A 22,632-nucleotide genomic window follows, 5' to 3' on the forward strand; every position below is an offset into this window, starting at 1 on the left:
ATATCTCTTACCTTCCTTGTTGGAAATCTTTCCTTCTGAACATGGGAGACAATCATAGCAGCAAGATGGCTTCCCTTCCTTTTTGGCATGACTATAACCAAAGTGGCAGTTCTGATTGCACACAGAAGCAGGTCGTGACTGTTTATTTTTAAGAGAGAGAGGAGAGAGAGAAGTTAGGTAGTTCATGTCTCACAGGCCCATCCAAGAAACCTGCAGTTTAGAAATCAGTTGGTGTAAAAAAAATGACAGAAGTTTTGAGTGAGGGTTCCTTTTAATGCAACCACCACAATATTAGACACAGTGTTGGAACCTCTGTCTTTAGAAACCCATAACCATGTTAATTATTATGTTGTTATTGTTGTTGTTATCAAAATGTTTAGAATAACACTGAAGATCCAGGATAAAGACATTCTCTTTTAGCAATATTGTTAATGTACTAGGGCTGTGCGAGGACCTCCGGAACCTGATCTGTGGCTCCAGTCTGTAAATCTTACCTGATTTATAGCCTTGTTTGGATCATGATCTGGATTTTACATACCTCCGGAGATCCCTTTGACTTGCATTGTGGAGCAAAATGGACACAAATTTCTTGTTTATTTGACATAGTGCCATGAAGGCTGGGGACGCTGTAGTCCCTACAAGGGGATTCACCCTCCCAAATTTCAGGTGGGTCACTCCAGGGGCTTCCATGCTAGTCCCCTTTAAAATTCCATCAAAAATAAAATATTACAAAGACCATGAGTGCTCAATTCTGCAACTTCTCATACTCATGTGTTTGCCCAGTTTCTTACACCAAGTATTTGAGAACCTTTGTGTTTATCTTTTTAAAAACCTGGAGATTAATGGGCAGGCAGCAGCCCACTTGGTAGGATAACAAAAGTCAGGGGTCTGCTGAGGGGCAAATTGTCAGCAAAGAGAAAAAGTAAAATATTCATTGAAGTCGCAGTAGAGACCCTATCATAGCATTGGCTGATTCAGGATAAATACCCAATGCCTATGCCAAAGCCGGCCTAAAACTGTAATCAATAAAGTTGTGGCCATTTAGATCACAAGCCATTGTCATTCCATTTTTGCAGCCTCTACACTTCCAAACTCCTCCCACCGGTGACCTCTGGCCCGCTGCACTTGGGTTATAAAAGAAAATGGTGTAACACCACTGGGATGCAGAAAACAAGCTGGGTCCTTAATAGTTTGAGTTCCTCACTTGAAGCTTTATAAATTTATATATTGTAACATCACGAATGGAAATAATTAATTATGTAGCTGTTGACTAAGGGATTATTATTATCATAACTGAAATGTAACCAGCATTAATTAAGATTATGGAACGCAGTGATATGAGATCGGAAATGCACCCAAACCATAATGGGGGGAGCCACTTTAACTAAAACATATTAATTGGAAGTTGATTGGCACTTTGATAATTGTATTATTTGGGAATGAATTGATAATTGTTATAATTTGTCTATTATTGGGGGTATCTTGGAAAACTAATAAAAATTATTTTAAAAAGCAAGCGAGCTGTGTCCTTCTGATATTTTGTTGTGAGAAACTATAAATGCAGCAACAACAGCAACAATAATTAGCAGTGAGAAAATTTCAAAACACAGCATTTTTTTTTAAAAAAGAACACACAGAAAGATAGGACTGGGATTGACTGGGAAAAGATAGAAAATAAACCCCTTCAGTGTCACACTGCCCAGCATGTGATTGGAGAGTGTTGGGTGGGGTCTTCACCTAGGCGTTCTCCTTATCTTCAATTATAATTAACAGCTGCCACATTTCAGAGACATTCTGCTATTAAAAGGGGCTGCTCTGAGGTACAAAATGGCACAGATTTCTACAAACTGATTTTGCATGTGCTGGTCCACCCTGTAGTGATTAGTAGCTGCTTCAACCCTATCAGGACAGGACACCAATTGGCCTGAATGGGCCTGGTTCTGTTTGGGAGTTGGCTGAATCTGCTGCATAACAGATCTAAAAGAAACATTTTGCTGGGTTTATGCTTTATGTAGAATGCTAAATGGGAGGAGTTCTGGAATCCCTGACGTCACAAGGGAGGTGGTTCTTAGCCAGTGGGAGGATGTAGCACCCTTAAGAAGAAATTAGAGAAGAGATTGGTATATGACAACACCAAGGTATCCAAACAGAAAAAGGTCTGGAGGGTGGAAAACATTCATTATGAGCTGCGATATTTGCAGGGTCTTATTCCAGGGCCAAAAGGTCACAAAGAGGGGAAATGGTCAGGAGGTTTATGAAACTACAGATCGTTTTTCTCTTTGAAATACTAGAACTCAGGTTCATCCAATGAAACTGAGTAGTGGTACATTCTAGGGCTGTCTACAGGTGCTCTCTTGCCAGTGCCCCCTAATGGCTATTTGGCCAATGGCAAGCACCAGACAAGCAAGAGGTTCTTTAGATTTCACTGGACAGACTCTTAGGTGGAGACAAACGTTTATTAATTAGTAAACATTAGCAAAGAAATTGATCAGCAACATAGAATGGAGTCTAATATAAAGCCAACAGCAACTGGAATAAACTACAAAGTTGCAATATAACCAATAAGCCAAAAATCTTAGGCAGCAATAATTGTAATACAGAAAGAATAGCTACAGTTCTACATGTCTCCCCAGCTGATGGAGATTTGAAAGACTTATCTGGGACACTTCAGACTGGCTGATGGTTGTTCTCTTCACATTCTGGGCCTTGAAGATCCCGGGCTCCAGGGAGATCAGACTGGCCTCGACTAGAGCCAGGGCCTTTTCAGCCATGGCTCCAGCCTGGTGGAATGCTCTCTCACAAGAGACCAGGGCCCTGCAAGATATGACATCCTTCCGCAGGGCTTGCAAGATGGAGCTGTTCCACCAGGCCTTTGGTCGGGGTTCTGTCTGACTCATTTTCTCTTTGTATAAGAATAAGCACGAAGGAGGTTTCCCAGCCCGCTCACAGGTCCTTATAATATCAGTCGAAACAGTTGGTCCTGGCGTGTATTAACTGCTTTCAATTTTAACTTGAGGATCATCATTTGTCCAGTTTTAATTTTAATTGATTTGAATTAATTTTTGGATGCATTTTAATTGATTGCTTGTTTTATGCATATTGTATTGTTTATATGATGTTAGCTGCTCTGAGCCCGGCTCCACCTGGGGAGGGGAGGGTACAAATAAAAATTTATTATTATTTATTATTATTCTGGAATGGAACATAGAACAATGTATCAAGATCTCCCTGTCTCCTTCAGTTGCTGGCCCTTATATAGTCCATAGCTTAGGTCTCATGCCACGATGGCAACAGATGTAATTCATGATATAATTACATTCCCATCCTTTGATGTAACTATGTTCCCATCCTGTGTGGCCCTCATCCCACCCCCAAAGTTGTGGGAAAGGTGCTGACCATGGGAGGCCCAGCAGGCCTCAGGCCGTGCCACCCGCGTGGCCCCAAACCAGCCCCGATGCCAGGAAGGAGGTGCCAGCCACGGAAAGGCCTAATCCAGCCTCACCATGGCCCCAGTCCCCTGCCTGGCCCCGAGGGGAAGCCATGAAGGTGAGGAACACTTACCTCACCAAGAGCAAAGTCCAGCGATGCATCCAGTAGGAAGAAAACAAAGCCCGTTGTCCTGCCGAGATGGGGGTGGGTGATGGTCAACCTGCACAAGGTGGGTGGCACCAGGCCAGGTAAGACCCACGAGGTGTCGCAAACCCCGCCCAACTCCTGGAGGGGGTGTGAGCAGAATTTACGCTCCCATCCTTTCACTTCTCAAACAGCCACGTTCCTTATATTAAAGCTGCAGCTACATTGGAAACCAGGAGCACCACATTCTGTTTTATTCCCTGGCAATACAGGTGCCCTGCTCTGATTCATGGGCCCAGTTTGTCAATCCAAATCATGATCAGAAAATACAAGTCTTTGGCAATCCCATTTGCTAGCTCAGATGAAGAAGAAGAAGAGAAGAGAAGTTTGGATTTGATATCCCGCTTTATCACTACCCGAAGGAGTCTCCAAGTGGCTCACAATCTCCTTTCCCTTCCTCCCCCATAACAAACACTCTGTGAGGTGAGTGGGGCTGAGAGACTTCAGAGAAGTGTGACTAGTCCAAGGTCACCCAGCAGCTGCAGGTGGAGGAGTGGAGATGGCTTAAAAAAGGAATTAGACAAGAGCTCTCTTTGTTCTTTCTTTAAGCCACAGCATCAGCTGTCAGGCTGGGTCTTTGCAAACAGAAAACAAAATGCCACACCTGGAGAGCCTGTGTAACAGCTTCCCCTCTGCTTCTTTTCCAGTTCCAACTCATGGTCTCCAAAGTCTTGCTAGATTCAATTGGATTTATATGCATCTCACTGAGACTGGATCTTGTACTCCATCTTTTCTGATGATCAGGAGGTAGTTCTATAATTAAATGTATATACCTTCCATCAAGGGTGGGGAACCCTCCAGATGTTATTGGTCTACAATGCCCATCACCCTCAACTATTGACCATGATGCCTGTGATGGAGGGCATTGGCACCCAGGAACATCTGAAGACCTCATAGATCCCACACAATCTGTCAAATGGTGAACATCTTACTGGAGTTCTGTAAACTAGATGTCCAGGAGTTTAGAGAGGGATAGGATGCAAAATATGAATGTGCTATATTACCTGAAACAATTTTGAAAATGCCTTGGAATCCATATAGAACATCTCTTTTGGTTTAAAACTGAGACTGATCCAGCAGAAGAAAAAGAAAGGTGTTTCAGTTATATTGGACTCAACAACTTCTTGACTGATGGTCTCATACTGATAGACGTCACTCTGTACCTAATTTGTGCATAGTGTTATTCTGCATTTGTTGTTGTCTTATTCTAGTTTGTTATTCCACAGACAAAGCTGAGAGGATGGGGAAGCTAGCGCTAGCAAAGCGTGCAGCATTCAGAAGACATGCAGTGTCCAGAAAGCGTAAAAGAAAAGAAAAGGAAACCGGTGATCTGTATACAGCACAGTCATATGGGTTGAGGTTTCTCATAAAGTAGAGGAATGCACGGGACAGGGAATTTGATGGAGAGACAGGCAAGGAGTGGAACCGGTCATGTTGTGCCAGGGAGGAGTGCAGAGAAAAGCCCACACAGCTCTTTGGGTGCCAGAGGTCCACTAAGCCCCATAGAAACCCCAGTCTGCTGGCTGTTGTGTTCCTTTAGTGTGTGCAGTCAGGAATGGCTGTACAATTAGACAGAATGAGGCAGTTGCCTCTAGTAGGTGCTGGGGTGGGTAGAGATGTGTAGACCAGGGGGCAGCAAACTTTTTTGGCAGCGGGCCGGTCCACTGTCCCTCAGACCTTGTGGGGGGGGTCTTGAATTATTATTTTTTTAAAAAAATGAACGAATATTTTGAAAAATAATAGTGAACGAATTCCGATGCACACTGCATAGGATTAATCCGTTCCAGACTTTTAAAAACAAACCCTAAAACAATTTAACACGTTTTCGCAATTTAACATGAATTTTCCTATCTAACGAGACCACTGAGCCATAAAATGAAAGCAATAAACAATAAAATAAATAAGGCAGTATTGTAGATGAGAAAAATGAATATTATTATTTTTTTCTTACCTGCACTGATGATAGTCAGGATGGGGGGGGGGGTTCCTCACCTGGGTTTGGTGCATAGCCGTCAACTTTTCCCTTTTCTTGCGAAGAATCCTATTCGGAATAAGGGAATTTCCCTTTAAAAAAGGGGAAAGTTGACAGCTATGGTTTGGTGCTGCGTTGCGGCCTGCTGGGCTTCCTGCTGTCGGCACCTCTTCCGCGCTTTGGGGGTGGGATGGGGGCCCTCCTGCTGGCAGTGGAGGCCAAATCGCCACTGTGCCAGCAGCAGGGCGAGCTCTGGACTGCGGGAAGGTCTCTGGAGGCCCTCCCACCGTTCGCAGCCCTCCCACCGGCAGGGATTATCTTGGCGCTGCGTTTCATTGGTAGAGCGGCTGCGGCATCAGCTCTACCAATGAAACACAGCGCTGGGGTGAGGGATGACCCTGTCACTGCGTTGGCTCTACCAATGAAACACAATGCTGGGGTCAGCCCTCATCCCTCATCCCGGCGTTGCGTTTCACCCTCAGACTCTTGGAGGGTCCTTAAATGGCCATGCGGCCAGGATTTACAACCCTGTCAGGCCTGACTCGGCCCGCAGACCATAGTTTGCTGACCCCTGGTGTAGACCACACAAACTGCACTGCACCTCCTCAGTTAGTCTGCTGCCTCATCAGCAGCATAGAAATAAGAGCCAATGGCCAGCCCAGCTCAGCTTGTGTGTGTGGAATTGTGTGCATGGAGGGAGCATCTTGTCATTTGCCTGGGGGCAGAAAGTAGTATCAAAGGCTACTGTCTTCTGATCCAGACATTGGTCAGAAAAGTTTCCTCAAGCAGCGAGGCATCTCGGCTTGCTTCTTCCACCTGCTTATCCTCCCAAGTGCCCACTCCTTGAACAGTTGAGTGTCCCTGGCTGATGGCTGCCACAGCACACGGAAACACTTTTCCCTGGGGTGGCAATGGTATGTTGACTATTGATGGCTAAAGTAAAATTTTCTTTCTTCAAGCATCAGCTTTTCACGAGTTGGTTACTTACTTTCAAACTCCAACGGGTGAAAGATTTCTCATACTTGAGATTTTCATCGTTGCTGCCTTGACACTGCTGATTTACATGCTATGTAAGTACGTAATTGGCGTACGTTGATACTACTGTCATGGGCTTTGCTTCAATGCCAATAGCATTTCCAAAAAGAGATGGCAGGATCTACCTTCCCTTTACCCCTTTCATCTCTCTTTGATTTCCAGGGGTGAGTTACAGCTGTCACTCAGTGAGAGCAATGGCATTGTTTTGTTCTCCCTGAAAAAGTGAGTTCCAGCACTTGTAAGAGAGACATAGGCTAACACAAGTTCCTGGGACACCCTGGACAATTCCCTTTCCCAGTTGCAATTCTCTCCTTCTTTCCCAACTAATCCTCATTTGCCATGGGAGAGCCCCCATTCCTGATCTCGCCACCCTGCCCTGTGGCATTCCCAAAGCAAGGAAGGATTGGACTCTGATTAATAAAATACACACAAGGCTTGACCAGCAAGACTCTGGGAGGAGTGTGTATAATAATAATAATCCTGTCCACCCCTCGGCCCAGGTCGTTTTATTCACAAAAGAACTTTTTACACAGTGCTCCTAAGAACCAATCAGATTTCCTCTGAGCATTTCAAAACCCCCACGTGGGGACAAAGTTAAAAGTTAACTACAAAGAGCTAATTTGAGCATGCATAGTAGTTCAGAGTAAATAAAAGAGGAAGCAAGGAGGAATGCTTTTAGGAAACCCCGGAGGTCATAAACAGGAGTAAACAGGAGAGGAAGGATATGTAGTATTTTTGGGGATAAATCCTGCCGTCCAGCCAGCGCTTCCCTGTGTAGCTCTGCTGGGGTCTGACCTGGGCAGAAAATGCAGAGTCGCAGTGGTCCTGCGTCCGTGTGAGATGAGGGATAAATCAAGTCCGGATACAGTTTGGTTCTTATCTCTAGAAGCGTTTATTTACAAGGCAGTAAATCCATCAGAAACCTCCGACATTCTCTGCGCTCCAAAAGCACACACACAGCCTCTGAGCTGAGCTGCGTCTCAGCCAGAAGCGGAAGCAAGTCTGAACAGTGATACAGACTGTGACGCACTTCTCTGCGTTAAGCTCCTCCCAGATACAGGAGACCATGGAGTTTTAACCCTGTCAGTTCCAAACTCCACAGTATTTACCATCTCCTTGTGAATGATTAACAAACTACATCAAAGCTACCTTCTAGCTTTATGACCCAGGATGCCAAATGAACAACTGGTCTGTGGTTTAGAATGCTGATACGTGCCTGTCAGGCAGAGAAATAGGACAGAGACGCAGAGGCGTGGATTGATCAGAAATCATATCAAAATGGCTCAAACCCAGTCAATGCAATGCTTTCATTGCTGGCACAAATGGCTTGCTCCATAATTTTTATAACTCCTCATAGCAATCCCACCTGATCACTACATGCCCTCTGCTAGTGCTCCAGTCCCATGAAGGAAAGTGCTTGGGGGAAACAGGCTGGGGAGGATAAGGCCATGGCCAATGTGGGTGAGTCCAGAGCCTACCTAAATATCGAGATATATGCTGGGCTTTTTTTCAGCTAGAATTAACCAGGACTCAGTTCTGGCCCCTCTCAGGTGGGTGCCCCTGCCATTCTAAGAGAACAAGGGAGGCACTCATGGTGTGTTCCGGTCAGTGGCGTAGCGTGGGGGGTGCAGGGGGGGCCGGCCGCACCGGGCGCAACATCTGGGGGTTAGGGTTAGGGGGCACAAATCCACGGGTTAGGGGGCGTAAATCCATGGGTTAGGGGGCGCAAATTACTTGCCTTGCCCCGGGTGCTGACAACCCACGCTACGCCACTGGTTCCGGTACCTCTTTTTCTAGTAAAATAGCACTGGATAGATGAACACATGGCCTATTTGCCTAGATAATTCATTTTGAAAGGGCACTCCAAAGTAAGCAAAGCTCAGGGGGAGGGAACCAAATGACCAAGAATTTGCATATTTTAAGCATGAGGCAGCCTGGCAAATGCAAGTCTGTAGGACAAAGAGGGCAGGTGTATCTAGACACCCCAAAATCTAAAGCTTTCTAAGGAAGGCCAACCACCTGGTGACAGAAGTAGCAGGCCAAATGGAAACAGGACTTCAGACGACCGGGGCAGCTTAAATCAAGGCATGGGTACCTTCAGTCTAAGGGCTGAGAGCAGAAAATATTAATAGAAGTCATTTTCATGTTTTGGTTGATTTGATTTCTTATTTGTCCTTCTCCATAAGGTCCCGGGGCATGTTTGTTGTACAAGTCGGCAATTTAAATTCAATATTAATAGCAGTTTGAAACCAAGTATCCCCTTCCCCAGTTTATCAGACTAGCGTGCTAGAACACAATTTCTTCCTTTCTTTTCTACCTACTTCCTTCTTAGATCAGAAGGAGCTGGAAAAAAGACAGGAGTTTCAAATGGCAGTGGATATGATTCGAACCGTTCTGGTTGGGATTGATCCAGTCTATATAGACAAGGAGGGTAAGCATTTTATATGAACATCCACACTTTTGCTGTAACATGTTTAAATTAAACAGAGTTCAATTCTTTTTTTTTATAAAAAAGATATTTATTAAAAGTTTAATAGTTACAGAAAGAAGAAGAAAAAGACAATAAAAAGTTCAGAGTTCAATTCTTGTAGTTCACTTTGGGATTCAAATTGTGTCAGCAAAACATATATTCAGTGAAACTCATCACCCAACAGAGTTTAGCACTTTTTCATTGCTCAGCAGGAAGAAAAGCAGACAGTCGTGATTCTCACATCTCCCCACTAGAAATGCTGTCCTCCCCCATCAAACTGTAATTCACAATGTTTGTGCTAGTGCAAGATTTTAGCACTAGCACAAGGGAATGTTCCCCCCAATTCTCCCTGCATGCCATCACCAAAGCTGCTCTCCTGGGGGGACGGGACTTCAGAACAGATTGGAGGGGAGGGGGCTGAAGATTGCATCGCACAAGGAAAAATCCTTGCACTGACATTATGTCCTACTTAGCTCTATGTGGGATGCAACCCAGAATTCAGCAGAAAAAGAGTTTTGGTCTTCTATTTTCTTAGATCTCACAAAGCATAACTGAAAACTGCAAAGTATTCTTTGTATATTTGGCTTTCCTGTGGGACTCGAGGCGGGAATTGATTTGTGACCCTGTGATTCCCAGCAGAAAAGGAGGACATAGGAGGGGAACATAAGAGATACTTCATGAGCCACTTTTAAAATACTACTACTACTACTACTACTACTACTAATAATAATAATAATAATATAGTAATTTATTATTTATACCCCGCCCATCTGGCTGAGTTTCCCCAGCCACTCTGGGCGGCTCCCAATCAGTTGTTAGAAACAGTACAGAGTTAAATATTAAAAACTTCCCTGAACAGGGCTGCCTTCAGATGTCTTTTAAAGATAGGATAGCTGCTTATTTCCTTCACATCTGAAGGGAAGGTTTTCCACAGGGCGGGCACCACTACTGAGAAGACCCTCTGTTTGGTTCCCTGTAACCTCACTTCTTGCAGTGAGGGAACCGCCAGAAGGCCCTTGGCGCTGGATCTCAGTGTCAGGGCTGAACGATGGGGGTGGAGATGCTCCTCCAGGTCTACTGGTCCTTTGAGGCCGTTTAGGGCTTTAAAGGTCAGCACCAACACTTTGAATTGTGCTCAGAAACGTACTGGGAGCCAATGCAGATCTCTCAGAACCGGTGTTATGTGGTCCCAGCGGCCACACCCAGTCACCAGTCTAGCTGCTGCATTCTGGATTAATTGCAGTTTCCGGGTCACCTTCAAAGGTAGCCCCACGTAGAGCGCATGGGAATAGGATAGTGGATTGCATGGGTCTTTGGTCTGATCAAGCTGCAGGATTCTTTTGAGGCTTTTCGTTGGTGATCTCAGCCACAGAGAATCAAGTCTGCCCTCATATTCACAAGAACCCCATCCTGGAGCTCTGCTTCTTGTTTCAGACTTGAGTGTTTTTAAGTGTTTGGAAATGGTTTCCTGATATTTGCAGATTGTTATTTCAGATACTCCTGCCTTAAAAACTGTTTCAATTTTTTTAGACTTAGAAATACTTGCTGCAGCTCAAAACATATCAGAGGAAATGCGGTATTTTGCCAATAAAAATGATGAACTGCAAAAAGAAATTGGTAAGCTATCCCACGATGCTGAAGAATTGTAGCGCATTGGGAACCTGTCTTGAGTCTGCACCAACTGAAAGCCCCTCCTCTAGCTGAAAACTCTTAGAGCCACCCTAGGGAAACATCAGAGATATTCAGATCAGCTCTCCTGAACTGTTGAGATTTAGCTTCTATTGTGAGGAAAGACAAGCCCGTCATCAGAAAGAAGCCCTCATGCCCACTCACACAGTGAATTGACCCCTTGGCCACTGAATACATAATTGGTAAAGCGATTATAAAATTGCCTATAAAGCTTTAGGATGTAAAAGCAAAGAATGGGGATGAATGCCTATTACCTCACTTGTACATAGAAGCAAGCTAAAGATGGTCAGCAGCAAAACACACATTTTGTGAGAGTTGTATAATGCCATTTCCCCTCTTTCACTTTGTCTTTGGGAAATATCATTGCCTTTAAAGACATATGCCAAAACCAGGCCTAAATTGAAAAGGATCCAGAAAATCCTGATTGAAATGGATCTAGAAAATCAGTTTCCTCCAAGAGCATCTGGATCTGGTCCACAACCACCCGCTCAAGAACCTTGCCCAGGAAGGGGAGATTAGCAACTGACAGTTACGTAAATTTTCTGAGCCCAGGGAAGATTTCTTAAGGAGTGGTTTTACCACTGCCTCCTTCAATCTAGGGTTCCCCTCCCCGCCTCCACAGAGAGCCTAGAGAGAGAAAGAGAATTTTGATAAGCCACAGCTACTTCCCCTCCCCAATCTTCAAGTCTGCCCTTGTTGGGTTGGAATAACGACAGATGAGTAGCAGGTGTCATGTGAGAGAGGCGTCTCTCGAGCAAGTCTCGAGGAGTCTCTTTTATTGAAAATTACATGCATTGCCACGTATGTGCTGGTTGCTGATTGGTTAACACAAGTACAAAGCAAAGATTACATATAGGCATTAATCACCAATAGAAGAAAGGCTGGGAAAGGGAACACAGGGAACACGGAATTGGACAGGCATGAAAACCTCCTTAACTAATGATTGATATAGCAAGACTAAAACAATTACTAATGATTGATCATAACATGAAAGAATACAACAATTGAATTCCGTAGATGTGGTCAGCTGTGCATTAAGTACAGGTCATAGTGTTTTTCATGAACTTAGCAATGAGGGAATGTCTTGGTCTTTGGAACAAGTTGTGCAGTGTGTGCAGAAGCAGAGAAAAGCTTATAGGCAAGACTTCCCAGAATGCAAGAGAAAAGAAGCAATGCTGTGCAGAGAGAGGACTTCCCTATATGCCCTGATGTTGTCCTGAGTATCCAGGTGGAAACAAATAGGTGAGGCCCCTGAGGTTCAGATAAGGCCTGTTAGGGGACGTACATCTTTTCTCTATTCCCTCAAATAAAAGGTTCTTGACTGCACTCCCAGCTATGCCCACCCAGGTATTTACTGCAGCATCAGCATGGGCTGAAGAGTTAATGCTGTTCTTGTTTTAATCTTCCTGAGCTTCCTAGATATGTTATCACATGGCCACAGAAACGAACTTAACAAAACTAATTGAAATCTGCACAGACATACAAGGTGGTTCCCATTAAATTCCCCATTTTTCTCTCTCTGCTTCCTCCATACATGGCTTGACTCAAAGATATCCTTACTGAAAACTTGAACGATGGCTGGGTTATATATGAAAGGACCTTATATTGGTTTTCTAGTGAGGTAGCCTCATGGATGGATGCCCAAAAAAATTGTGAGCTGGAAGGCGCCAGCCTCATTTCTGCGGAAACAGTGGAAGAACAGGTGAGCATCAAAGCTGAGTATAGGAACGGTAGGGGATCTTCTTGAGCTAATGGGCTCCTATCATCACTATCCATTTAAGAAGGTTACATTTACCTGTATGCAGCCAAGTCAGCAACTCCATCAGTCAAGCCAAGGGGTGGGTGAGGCAGGGAGCAGCTGCTACCATCTGGGACTAACTAAGGTTTCTTGGAGCTGCTGAGCATGAATGAAGCTGGCATTCAGGAAGGAGGTTTTGAAGGGAGTGAAGGAGGAGATACTTGAGGGGCATCTATCCCTTGGCTTGCCGGTAAATTCTTCCTCTACTCTGTGAGATGTACTGAGTGCTTAGAAAGAAGGCTTTGCTCACCATCCTAACCCTCTGGCATGACAGTATCATGGAAATGACTCCAGAGGAGCTTGCAGGGTAGATCCAGTGTGGAGTAGTGGTTAAGAGCGGTAGTCTCGTAATCTGGGGAACAGGGTTCGCGTCTCCGCTCCTCCACATGCAGCTGCTGGGTGACCTTGGGCCAGTCACACTTCTCTGAAGTCTCTCAGCCCCACTCACCTCCCAGAGTGTTTGTTGTGGGGGAGGAAGGGAAAGGAGAATGTTAGCCGCTTTGAGACTCCTTAAAGGGAGTGAAAGGCAAGATATCAAATCCAAACTCTTCTTCTTCTAGATCCCTCTCCCAGAGCCTTAGACCTGGCAGAAGGGCTACTGGGGTGCTACGGGGCATAGACATGGGTGAGACCCCATCATCATGCCATTAAGCATACCACAACCCGACTGATTCCAGTGTCTCAGGAACCAACCAACAAACATGGATGCAGAAACTGGAGTATTTGCCACACAGGTCACTGTCCCACAAGATGGCTCCAAGACCAACTTTTCTATGGCACAGTCATTAACAGTATTTGGAAATTTTAACTCTGTGTCATGACTGGAATACATATGTAGCCAGTCTTGGTGAGGGCAGGTGAAGTTACCCTTCACTACAATATTTCCTCTTTGGGATGCTTCCTTGATTCCATCATCATCATCCATCATCATCATCATCATCATGTTGATCATGGGGACAATACCACATCCACTGTATGAAATTATTATTGGTGATGGGAATACTATGTATAGTTTTGATCACTGCTTCCAAAAAAATGTGGGTAGGGTCTTCAAAGGTGGCACCTGTTCCTTTTAAAATGTGTTTGTTTTATGCCTGTTGAATTTCTATAAAAAGCTGTAGTCTCCCAGAGAAAGGGGCATTGTCTTAAAATATTTTATTTGTTCTTTCTCCACCCCTTCCCTAGCTTTTTGTGAGCACTGAAGTACAAAATCTTAAAAAGGTTTTTTGGATTGGAGTCTTTAAAGACAAGGGAGGGACATGGAAATGGCTGTCAGGGAAGATAGTTTCAGAAACGTAAGTTTTTGAAGAAATATTTGTTAATGACATACGTTCCAAAAAGTTTCAGATTCTGATTACATAATTGATCCATTTGCTCTCCAAATATATTTTGCCATGCACTTTTCTCTACTACCAAAGACCTACATATGTACTTCTCCACATCATTATCCAGGTGAGTGACTGCTTCTTCTCCCTAGGTTGGAGAGGCAGGAAGGTTGCTCTTCCTGCTTCTCTAAACAAGTGAATGTGCTGATTCAGAAGAGGGTGAAAACATGCTTTTAAATGGTTTGTGCTGCTTAGCTCAGCTTCAAAGGGACTTGTAGGAACCTAAAGCTGAGCAACACTCTCGTTAGGAAAATATTTCTACAGTTTATTATTGTTATTATTATTAATTTTATTGAAGTTTTTATCTCTACAAAATAACAGGAAGAAAGGTTTGCACATATGTACATGTTAGTAACACAAAGCATCCCCCCACCTCACACCCCCACCATTGGTTCGACATAACTCGAAATGTGAGTTAAAATCTGACTTCCTTCCATCGTTGCTTGACCTTAATTCTATAACTTATCTTTACAGTTGTGTTGTTATATTGTATTTGACAAATATTCTGATTTTACTTGCATTTGTAACCTTTCCCCCTTACAAACTTTGTTCTTTACACATCAATATTTCTGTACCAGAGCAGTGTTTTTTCATATATTCATTCATGAAACTCCATTCTTTTATTAAATTTTGATTTGTTTGACCTCTGATAGCTGCCGTCATTTTGGCCGATTCAACAAATTCAATAAGTTTGATTTGCCTGTCTATTATTGTGGGTATTTTGTCTCCCTTCCAGTTCTTTGTTATAAGAACTCTTGCGGCAGCGGATGCACAGAAGAATATCCTTTTCTTATTTATGGGGATGTCATTTGTTATTAATCCCAGAAGATACGCTTCTTAAAAGATACGTTTCCAAGTAATAGTAGAAGGCATGGGGAGTGAGTGAGGAAGTAGACATCCAATCTTGATCAATCAGTGCTGCTGTTTCTTTTCATTTCAGCTACTGGAATTACTATGAGCCAAATAGAGAACCGAACCACGACTGTATTGCAATGTCCTTTGATTGCTACTACAACAAATGCTGGATGGCAGTAGACTGTGGTCTACCAATAAACTATGTTTGTAAGAAGGTGCCCAAGGATACTTGGCTCTAAGAAGACACCTTAAGATGAACGGAACTGGATCCCATGATCACTACACAAAAACAAAACCAAGAGATCACCCACCCCGCTGTTTTAATGCACAATCCACACTCTGGCATCAGCCCTCAAAACCACCTTGAAAAGGCCTTATTCTGCAAGCTCAAATGTAGATGACTACAAAAATAAAGAATGGAAGGATCCAATCATAGCCTGTTTTTCGTTCAATGCATTTATTTGCAATGCACACCAATATTTGTTTCCTTACTCTGTGTGTCTGATGCCCCATTGCCTCTTCTGATCTGCATGGTCACTAACCTATAGGGCACATAAGGGCAACCGGTGAGTTCATAGCCTGGGGGGTGGACACCGTAACTTTTTCATCCCCGGTGGTAGAATCAAAGAGTTGGAAGGGCCCCTGAGGATTACCTAGTTGAACCCCCTGCAATGGGGGAATGTGCAGCCATTACTTATGGGGCTTGAACCTGCAGACTTTGCATTATCAGCCCCACGGTCTAGCCAATTGAGCTCTTCGGTGTCTTGATGCAGTTGGGGACTGGATGAGGATCAATAAACCAGCTTTGTCTGCTTCACCAAATGCAGCCATTCCTGGCGACCCACAGGTTGAGAACCGCTGACATACATAAATGTATAAACCACATGTCTGAAACTCCACAGAAAAAAGTCCCGAAACCATTTTGTCTCCCCCAAATGACCTCAAATATTTCTCTGCAAGGTCGAAGGAAACGGGGAGCCTCCCCATTGTCTCTTTGCTCACAAATCCTTAACACATCAATCACTGTTGGAGTCAGCTGCTGCGACTGGCTTCCGTTTCCTGCCAAGGCAAGAAATATCCCATCTCCTATTCCACCTCTTTCCGGTCTTGCACTGTTCTAACACCCAACTCTTCGTTCTGGTTTTAGGGGATTCTGGTTCTGTTAACCCCTCCTCATCTGGAGTGGAGTCAAACCCCTCTCACTCTCCTCCACCTTGCTCTGTATTGTTTTCAGATTCCACAGGCAGCATTCCAGAGTGAGGGTAGATTATCTCTTCCTGACTGTGCGAAGGACTCAAGTTTCTACTCCCCTCAGCTTGCCCCTCTTCCTCTTCTGATTCCTCGCTGTCTCTCAGAGCAAAAGTGTCCCTGACACCATTATTGTTATTTCTGTTGTCTAGTCTTTAACCATAATAAAGATTGATTGATTGATTGCCTTTCTAGAACAGATTACCATTCCTAGAGTAGACAAACATTAAAAAGGAGAGATATAATAGTCAAGGGAGACTTCAGCTATTCTGTTATCTGTTAGAAATAAAACTGCCAAAAATGTAAAGCCAACAATTTCCTCAGTTGCCTTGCTCACAATTTCATTTCCCAGAAGGTGAAAAAAGCAACAAGGGGATTGACTATCTCGGGCCTGCTCCTCACCAGTAAGGAAGAACTGGTCAATGAGGTGGGAGTAGTGAGAACTCTGGGAGGAAGAGACCACATCCTCTGGAGATTCATTATACAGAAGAAAGGAAAATCTGAGCATAGTCAGACACACACACTCTGGAATTTAAGATAGCTGATTTCAAAAAGCTGAAGGAACCACTGTATGAGATCACTTGGCCAGAAAACTGAGAGAGAGAGGGAGAGGGGGAGGGAGAGGGGGGGAGAGAGAGGTTGATGAGGGTTTGTTAAAGGTGAGATGTTGAAAACACAAGTGCAAACAATTCAAACAAAAAAAAAAAAAGGAAAGGGGCTGCATCAAAAGAAAACCAGGGTGGCTGCATAAGGCGCTTTCCAATGAGCTGAGATTTAAAAGGGGCATGAAAAAGAAATAGGAGAAGGGACAAATCACAGGGGAGGAGCATGCCCTGTCTTGCTGCCCATTTTGCTGCAAACAGACCAGGCCAGTTGTGCTCAAAGGCATTGCCGCAGAATCAGTACAGTGGTACCTCAGGTTACATATGCTTCAGGTTACATACGGTTCAGGTTACAGACTCTGCTATCCCAGAAATAGTACCTTGGGTTAAGAACTTTGCTTCAGGATGAGAACAGAAATCATGCTCTGGCGGCACGACAGCAGTGGGAGGCCCCATTAGCTAAAGTGGTGCTTCAGGTTAAGAACAATTTCAGGTTAAGAACAGACCTCCGGAACGAATTAAGTACGTAACCAGAGGCATCACTGTACTGATCCTCGTCAGTGGCAGTAATGGAAATAATCAAGCAATTCACTACTGCCCTGATTGTGTCCTCATAATTTCTCCTAAAGGAGCTCTTTGGGGTTTCTCCAGATCTTTTTATTGCTTACTATTGTTTACCTGTTAATTCTTTTTTAATTTGTTGATTCCTTAATTTCTAGGGACATGCGTATTCCTAATTTCTAATTACATATAAGTAAATAAAATAGCAAGAACAGACACCTTGAATTACGAGCATGATTTAGACTTCTGGATTATTTAAAACTGTCTTCTTATTAGCTGCTCCCTGCTGTTCAGCTCAGGCCTCAGTAAAATAACATAGCATTTGGGGGTAAAGATGCAGCCCAGTAACCCACAACTGGAGGCCAAGATGGAGAAGATCTCCACAGCCACCATGTATTTGCCCTTGGTGCTCAAGTAGGTTGGAACAAAGGACAACCACACACTGCAAAAGACCAACATGCTGAAGGTGATGAATTTGGCTTCATTGAAACTGTCAGGCAACTTTCTAGCTAGGAAAGCCACCGTGAAGCTCACCATGGCCAGCCAACCCATGAATCCCAGGACACAATAAAACATGACAGTGGAGCCTTCATTACATTCTAGTATTATTTCTTCAGTCATTGAGTGCATGTCAACGTCTGGGAAAGGAGGAGAAGATGCCAGCCATGTGCTACAGATTGTGGCTTGAATAAGGGAGCAGGAAAGAACAATTGGGGTGCCCAGTGGCTTTCCTACCCACTTCCTCATTCGGCACCCTGGCTTGGTGGCCATGAAAGCGAGAACCACAATGGCAGTTTTGGCCAATATGCAAGAAATTGCCACTGAGAAGATCATGCCAAAAGCAGTTTGCCGAAGGAGGCAGGTGACTTCCTCAGGCTGGCCAATGAAGAGCAGAGCACAAAGGAAGGAGAGCAGGAGGAAAAGGAGGAGAATATAAGTGAGGTTGCGGTTGTTGGCTTTTACTATGGGAGTATCGCTGTGCTTTGTGAATATTTGAAGCACCAAAGCTGTGATGAAGGAAAAGAAGAGGGCAAACGTGGCCAAACTGATCCCCAATGGTTCTCCATAAGACAAGAATGTTTTGTCTTTCGGGAGGCAGCCATCCTGTTCATTGTTTGCATATTGATTTCCAGGGCATTCGACACAGTCGTCCATGTCTGAAAATGAAAAATAAAGAAATCTCAATGAAACCAAAAGGTCTTCTGTCCCGAAATTGGCACAGTGCATCTAAGAGATGCCAGAATATATATGTGCTTCTTCCATACTGTTTTCCCACTAGAGAAAGGAGCTTCTGATGCACAGGTAAAATTAAAGCGTGTGATGCATTCCTTACCCTCCTTGTTTGAGATCTTCCCTTCTGGACACGGAAGGCAATCGTAGCAGCAGAATGGCTTTCCTTCCTTCTTGTTCTTTCTATAACCTACATGACAATTCTCATTACACAGAGAAGTGGGTTGTGCCTGTTCATAAATGAAAGAAGGAAATCGTTTAGGAGTTTGCATCTCACTGACCTATCTTCAAATAATAAAAACGACAGTAAAGCAATAGCTTGCTAGAGGTTTGTGCTTTTTTCTAAAGATGACCTTTAATCCAGCACTAATTATAGCATTGGAACTCCAGTTCAGGTGAAAGCTTTTTTGGTCAATATCTCATTATAGAAATTGCTCAAGCATTTTTGACATAAACATTGGCTCTTGATGCAATCTTTCAGTGCCGTTTGTTTCTAGAGTTACCTTCTTCATCACCTGCATGTGCCCTACAATTTACCGTATTTTTTGCTCCATAGGACGCACTTTTCCCCCTCCAAAAATGAAGGGGAAATGTGTGTGTGTCCTATGGAGTGAATGCAGGCTTCAGGCAGCCATCCGCAAGCCTTTGGAGCGCGGCGGGAGTTCCTGCTGCGCTCGGCAGGCTTGCGGATAGCTGCCTGTTCTGGAGGCTGGGGTTGGGGGAAGCTCGGGCTTCCCCGCCCCCAGCACCCAGCCCCGCAAGCTCCGGGAGGAGCAGCGAGGTCGCGCACATTCTTGCCGCCGATCCTGGACCTGGGGTGCCATCAAATTGAGCAGGATTGAGCCCTCTGCTCACCAACTTCTGAGTAAATGGTCCAATCCTGACTGCAGGGGTCTGAAGTATGGTCTAAAGAAAGGTGGAGAGCATTTCTGACAGTATGTTCAATTGGAGTTTTAAGAACCCTAATCAAACATAGCCTTATCCCCACTTGATTTGGGGCCAAATAACTCCAGAATGGATTGGTGGTGTGCGCGCATGCAAAATACTAGGAAGGAAAGGGAAAAAAAGGAGGAATGAAGGAAGGGTATTCTAATTAAAAGACACACTGGGCTACTTTGAATTAAATGGACTAGTGACACTCTGCAGCTCAGATACCTCTGCAAAGAGACTTGGAAACACAATAGCTTTCTTTCAAACAGACAGGTGTTTTCTCTAATATATCTAGTCTGATAATTGATGGTGATTCAATGTGTTGCAGTGAGGCAGTTTTGGGACACTGAGCAAAAAACTAGAGAAAATCCAGAACAACTTCGTACCTGGTTGAACCAGTTGGGCCACATGATACCATCATCATGAATGGTTAACCTCTTTTCTGGGGGAGCTTGTGTGTCCATTGTTCCAACTTTGGCTCTAAGAAATGACTGATTTGGGAATGTGACCCAATTTACTATATCAAATCCAGCTATTAATTTCCCATTTTGGCCAAAGGAAACTTCTTCCCCGGCACTATTATTAAATGAAACTCTTCCCAGAAAGTGGTGGACCTAAGTTTGAAGAGGAAAAAAGCAATAAATGAAGATGCCAAAAATAATTAAATATAACTAATATTTGTACGAATAGAGTGTTTATCTTTAACATTTAAAAGCTATAGTTCATGGTCTCCTTAAAAGATTTTGTTAGTGTCTTTCTCTCTCTGCTTTTAACAAGTCTCTTTTAATGAGTCAGTTTATCAAGCTTATTCAAAATGGATGGAGCTAAAAAGGAAAAACAAATTAATGAGCTGTACTATTTTCTAGAAAAGGGACGCGAGTGGCACTGTGGGTAAAACCTCAGTGCCTAGGACTTGCTGATCGTATGGTTGGCGGTTCGAATCCCCGCAGCAGGGTGAGTTCCCGCCGTTCGGTCTCAGCTCCTGCCCACCTAGCAGTTCGAAAGCACCCATAAGTGCAAGTAGATAAATAGGTACCACTTTATAGCGGGAAGATAAACGGCGTTTCCATGTGCTGTGCTGGTGCTGGCTCGCCAGCTGCAGCTTCGTCACGCTGGCCACGTGACCCGGAAGTGTCCTCAGACGGTGCCGGCTGACGGCCTCTTGAGCGAGATGAGCGCGAAACCCTAGAGTCGGACACGACTGGCCTGTACGGGCAGGGGTACCTTTGTTTTCTAGGAAAAGGGGTGCTGGAACTCACCACAAACACCTCCCTCGTTCCCTTGGAATAGCAATGGTGCCCCCTGGAGAGGGGAGAGAACTGAGTTCCCCTGGCTTAAAAAATGCCCTGCTCATGATGATATACAAAAGTTCGACATTGTGGAACACAATATTCATTTAAATGTTTTGTGAAGGCTAATTTCAATTGTAGCAATGTTCATTGTGAAGGTAAGATGTAGTCCCCCCTTTGGCTGAGCTCCAGAGTTGATTACAGACATCTGTATTAACTGGAAGACAACATTACCTGCCATGGCTGAAGATCTGTAAGTTTCCCTCTTGCTCCACCTGCCATTGCTCTGCAATTTAACTTGGTGGACTGCATGGTGTGCAAAGCATGTGCCAAAATATAGATTGCATTGTAGATGCTGTAGCTGTGGGCTGTCATGCTCGTTTCAAAAACAGACCCCGGAAGGCTCTCAATATTCTCCTCCCCAGTGCAGATTTTGTCATCTTTCTTCTCTGAAGCAGGGTCGGGAAAACCACAATTAAATGCCTCTTCCCAGAAAACCCTGAGAAAGCCATCTTCTTTTTCCAAGGTAGGCTTTCTCATCTGAATAAATTTCTGGAACCCTGGAAGATCCTTAGAGTGAACTGCAAAGGATAGAGCCCCATGGAGGAATGTGATGTCCCAACCTCTTTGAAAGGGAAATGAGGTGAAGTCCATCTGGGCTGTCATAATCCAGACTTTTGTATTTCCTTGAATTAGCATATCATTTGTTTCTGCAAGTTTGGGTATCATTCTCATTACCATAATTGTATGAATTTCACCATGCACAACCACAGCATTGGCAGTGCTTCCCACAATAATGCTGATTGTTTTTGAACCTTCTTCCACCATTTCATCAAACTCACCAGAAGAGGTAAGCCTAGGGAAACTTTCTATAAAATCAAAGCAGATACCCTTCTGGGCAAACATGGGGAGAACATTTTGTACAAATCTCTCTCCAGGGTCATCTTGGAGAAAAAGCACACCAATCCACACCCAACGGAAATGCAGCAGTAACTGGAGGATTCCCTCGTATTGCTGAGACCCATCTGGGAATATCCAGTGGGTGAAAAGGGCTTGAATGTCATTAGTCGTCAAAGGAGAAGATCCATAGATGAGCTGAAGAGGGTCATTGTTAAAATCAAGGGAGGAAAGGTGATAACAAATGATGATATCAAAACACCAGTTAGACTCAAAACCAGATTTCAATCTCTATTTAATTGGTATACAGTGGTACCTTGGGTTAAGAACTTAATTCGTTCCGGAGGTCCATTCTTAACCTGAAACTGTTCTAACCTGAGGTACCACTTTAGCTAATGGGGCCTCCTGCTGCCGCCATGCCGCCGGAGCACGATTTCTGTTCTCATCCTGAAACAAAGTTCTTAACCCAAGGTACTATTTCTGGGTTAGCGGCGTCTGTAACCTGAAGCATCTGTAACATGAAGTATCTGTAACCCGAGGTTGTTGTTGTTTAGTCGTTTAGTCGTGTCCGACTCTTCGTGACACCATGGACCAGAGCACGCCAGGCACTCCTGTCTTCCACTGCCTCCCGCAGTTTGGTCAGACTCATGTTTGTAGCTTCGAGAACACTGTCCCACCATCTCGTCCTCTGTCGTCCCCTTCTTCTTGTGCCCTCAATCTTTCCCAACATCAGGGTCTTTTCCAGGGAGTCTTCTCTTCTCATGAGGTGGCCAAATTATTGGAGCCTCAGCTTCATGATCTATCTTTCCAGTGAGCACTCAGGGCTGATTTCCTTCAGAATGGATCACTTTGATCTTCTTGCAGTCCATGGGACTCTCAAGAGTCTTTTCCAGCACCAGAATTCAAAAGCATCAATTCTTCGGCGATCAGCCTTCTTGATGGTCCAGCTCTCACTTCCATACATCACTACTGGGAAAACCATGGCTTTAACTATACGGACCTTTGTTGGCAAGGTGATGTCTCTGCTTTTTAAAATGT

At 44.2% G+C, this 22,632-nt stretch overlaps 2 protein-coding genes across 5 annotated transcripts; one reads left to right on the forward strand and one right to left on the reverse strand.

Annotated features, from left to right (window-relative positions):
* The first annotated feature begins 2,063 nt into the window (after positions 1-2,063).
* On the forward strand, positions 2,064-15,272 carry LOC310694275 (natural killer cells antigen CD94-like). 4 transcript variants are annotated; one of them, XM_083477373.1, is made up of 10 exons: positions 2,194-2,949; positions 3,846-4,056; positions 4,183-4,380; positions 4,860-4,958; positions 6,565-6,675; positions 8,973-9,071; positions 10,641-10,727; positions 12,350-12,501; positions 13,783-13,892; positions 14,923-15,272. In XM_083477373.1, the coding sequence occupies exons 4-10, from the start codon at positions 4,874-4,876 to the stop codon at positions 15,074-15,076; spliced, it is 798 nt and encodes a 265-aa protein (XP_083333499.1). In that variant the 5' UTR covers positions 2,194-2,949; positions 3,846-4,056; positions 4,183-4,380; positions 4,860-4,873; the 3' UTR covers positions 15,077-15,272. The 4 variants fall into 4 exon arrangements, with proteins under 4 accessions (XP_083333498.1, XP_083333500.1, XP_083333499.1 ...); XM_083477372.1 differs by lacking the exons at positions 2,194-2,949; positions 3,846-4,056; positions 4,183-4,380 and adding an exon at positions 2,064-2,138; XM_083477374.1 differs by lacking the exons at positions 2,194-2,949; positions 3,846-4,056; positions 4,183-4,380 and adding an exon at positions 2,064-2,138 and having other exon boundaries at positions 6,571-6,675.
* A 2,231-nt stretch (positions 15,273-17,503) lies between these two features.
* Positions 17,504-19,872, reverse strand: LOC310693836 (vomeronasal type-2 receptor 26-like; the record flags this gene model as incomplete). The annotated part of the gene is made up of 3 exons (XM_083476220.1): positions 17,504-18,405; positions 18,582-18,708; positions 19,795-19,872. The coding sequence occupies 3 exons, from the start codon at positions 19,870-19,872 to the stop codon at positions 17,504-17,506; spliced, it is 1,107 nt and encodes a 368-aa protein (XP_083332346.1).
* Positions 19,873-22,632: the final 2,760 nt, after the last annotated feature.

Source organism: Podarcis liolepis, assembly GCF_965112155.1.
Source record: "Podarcis liolepis genome assembly, chromosome: 15".
Lineage (NCBI taxonomy): Eukaryota > Metazoa > Chordata > Lepidosauria > Squamata > Lacertidae > Podarcis > Podarcis liolepis.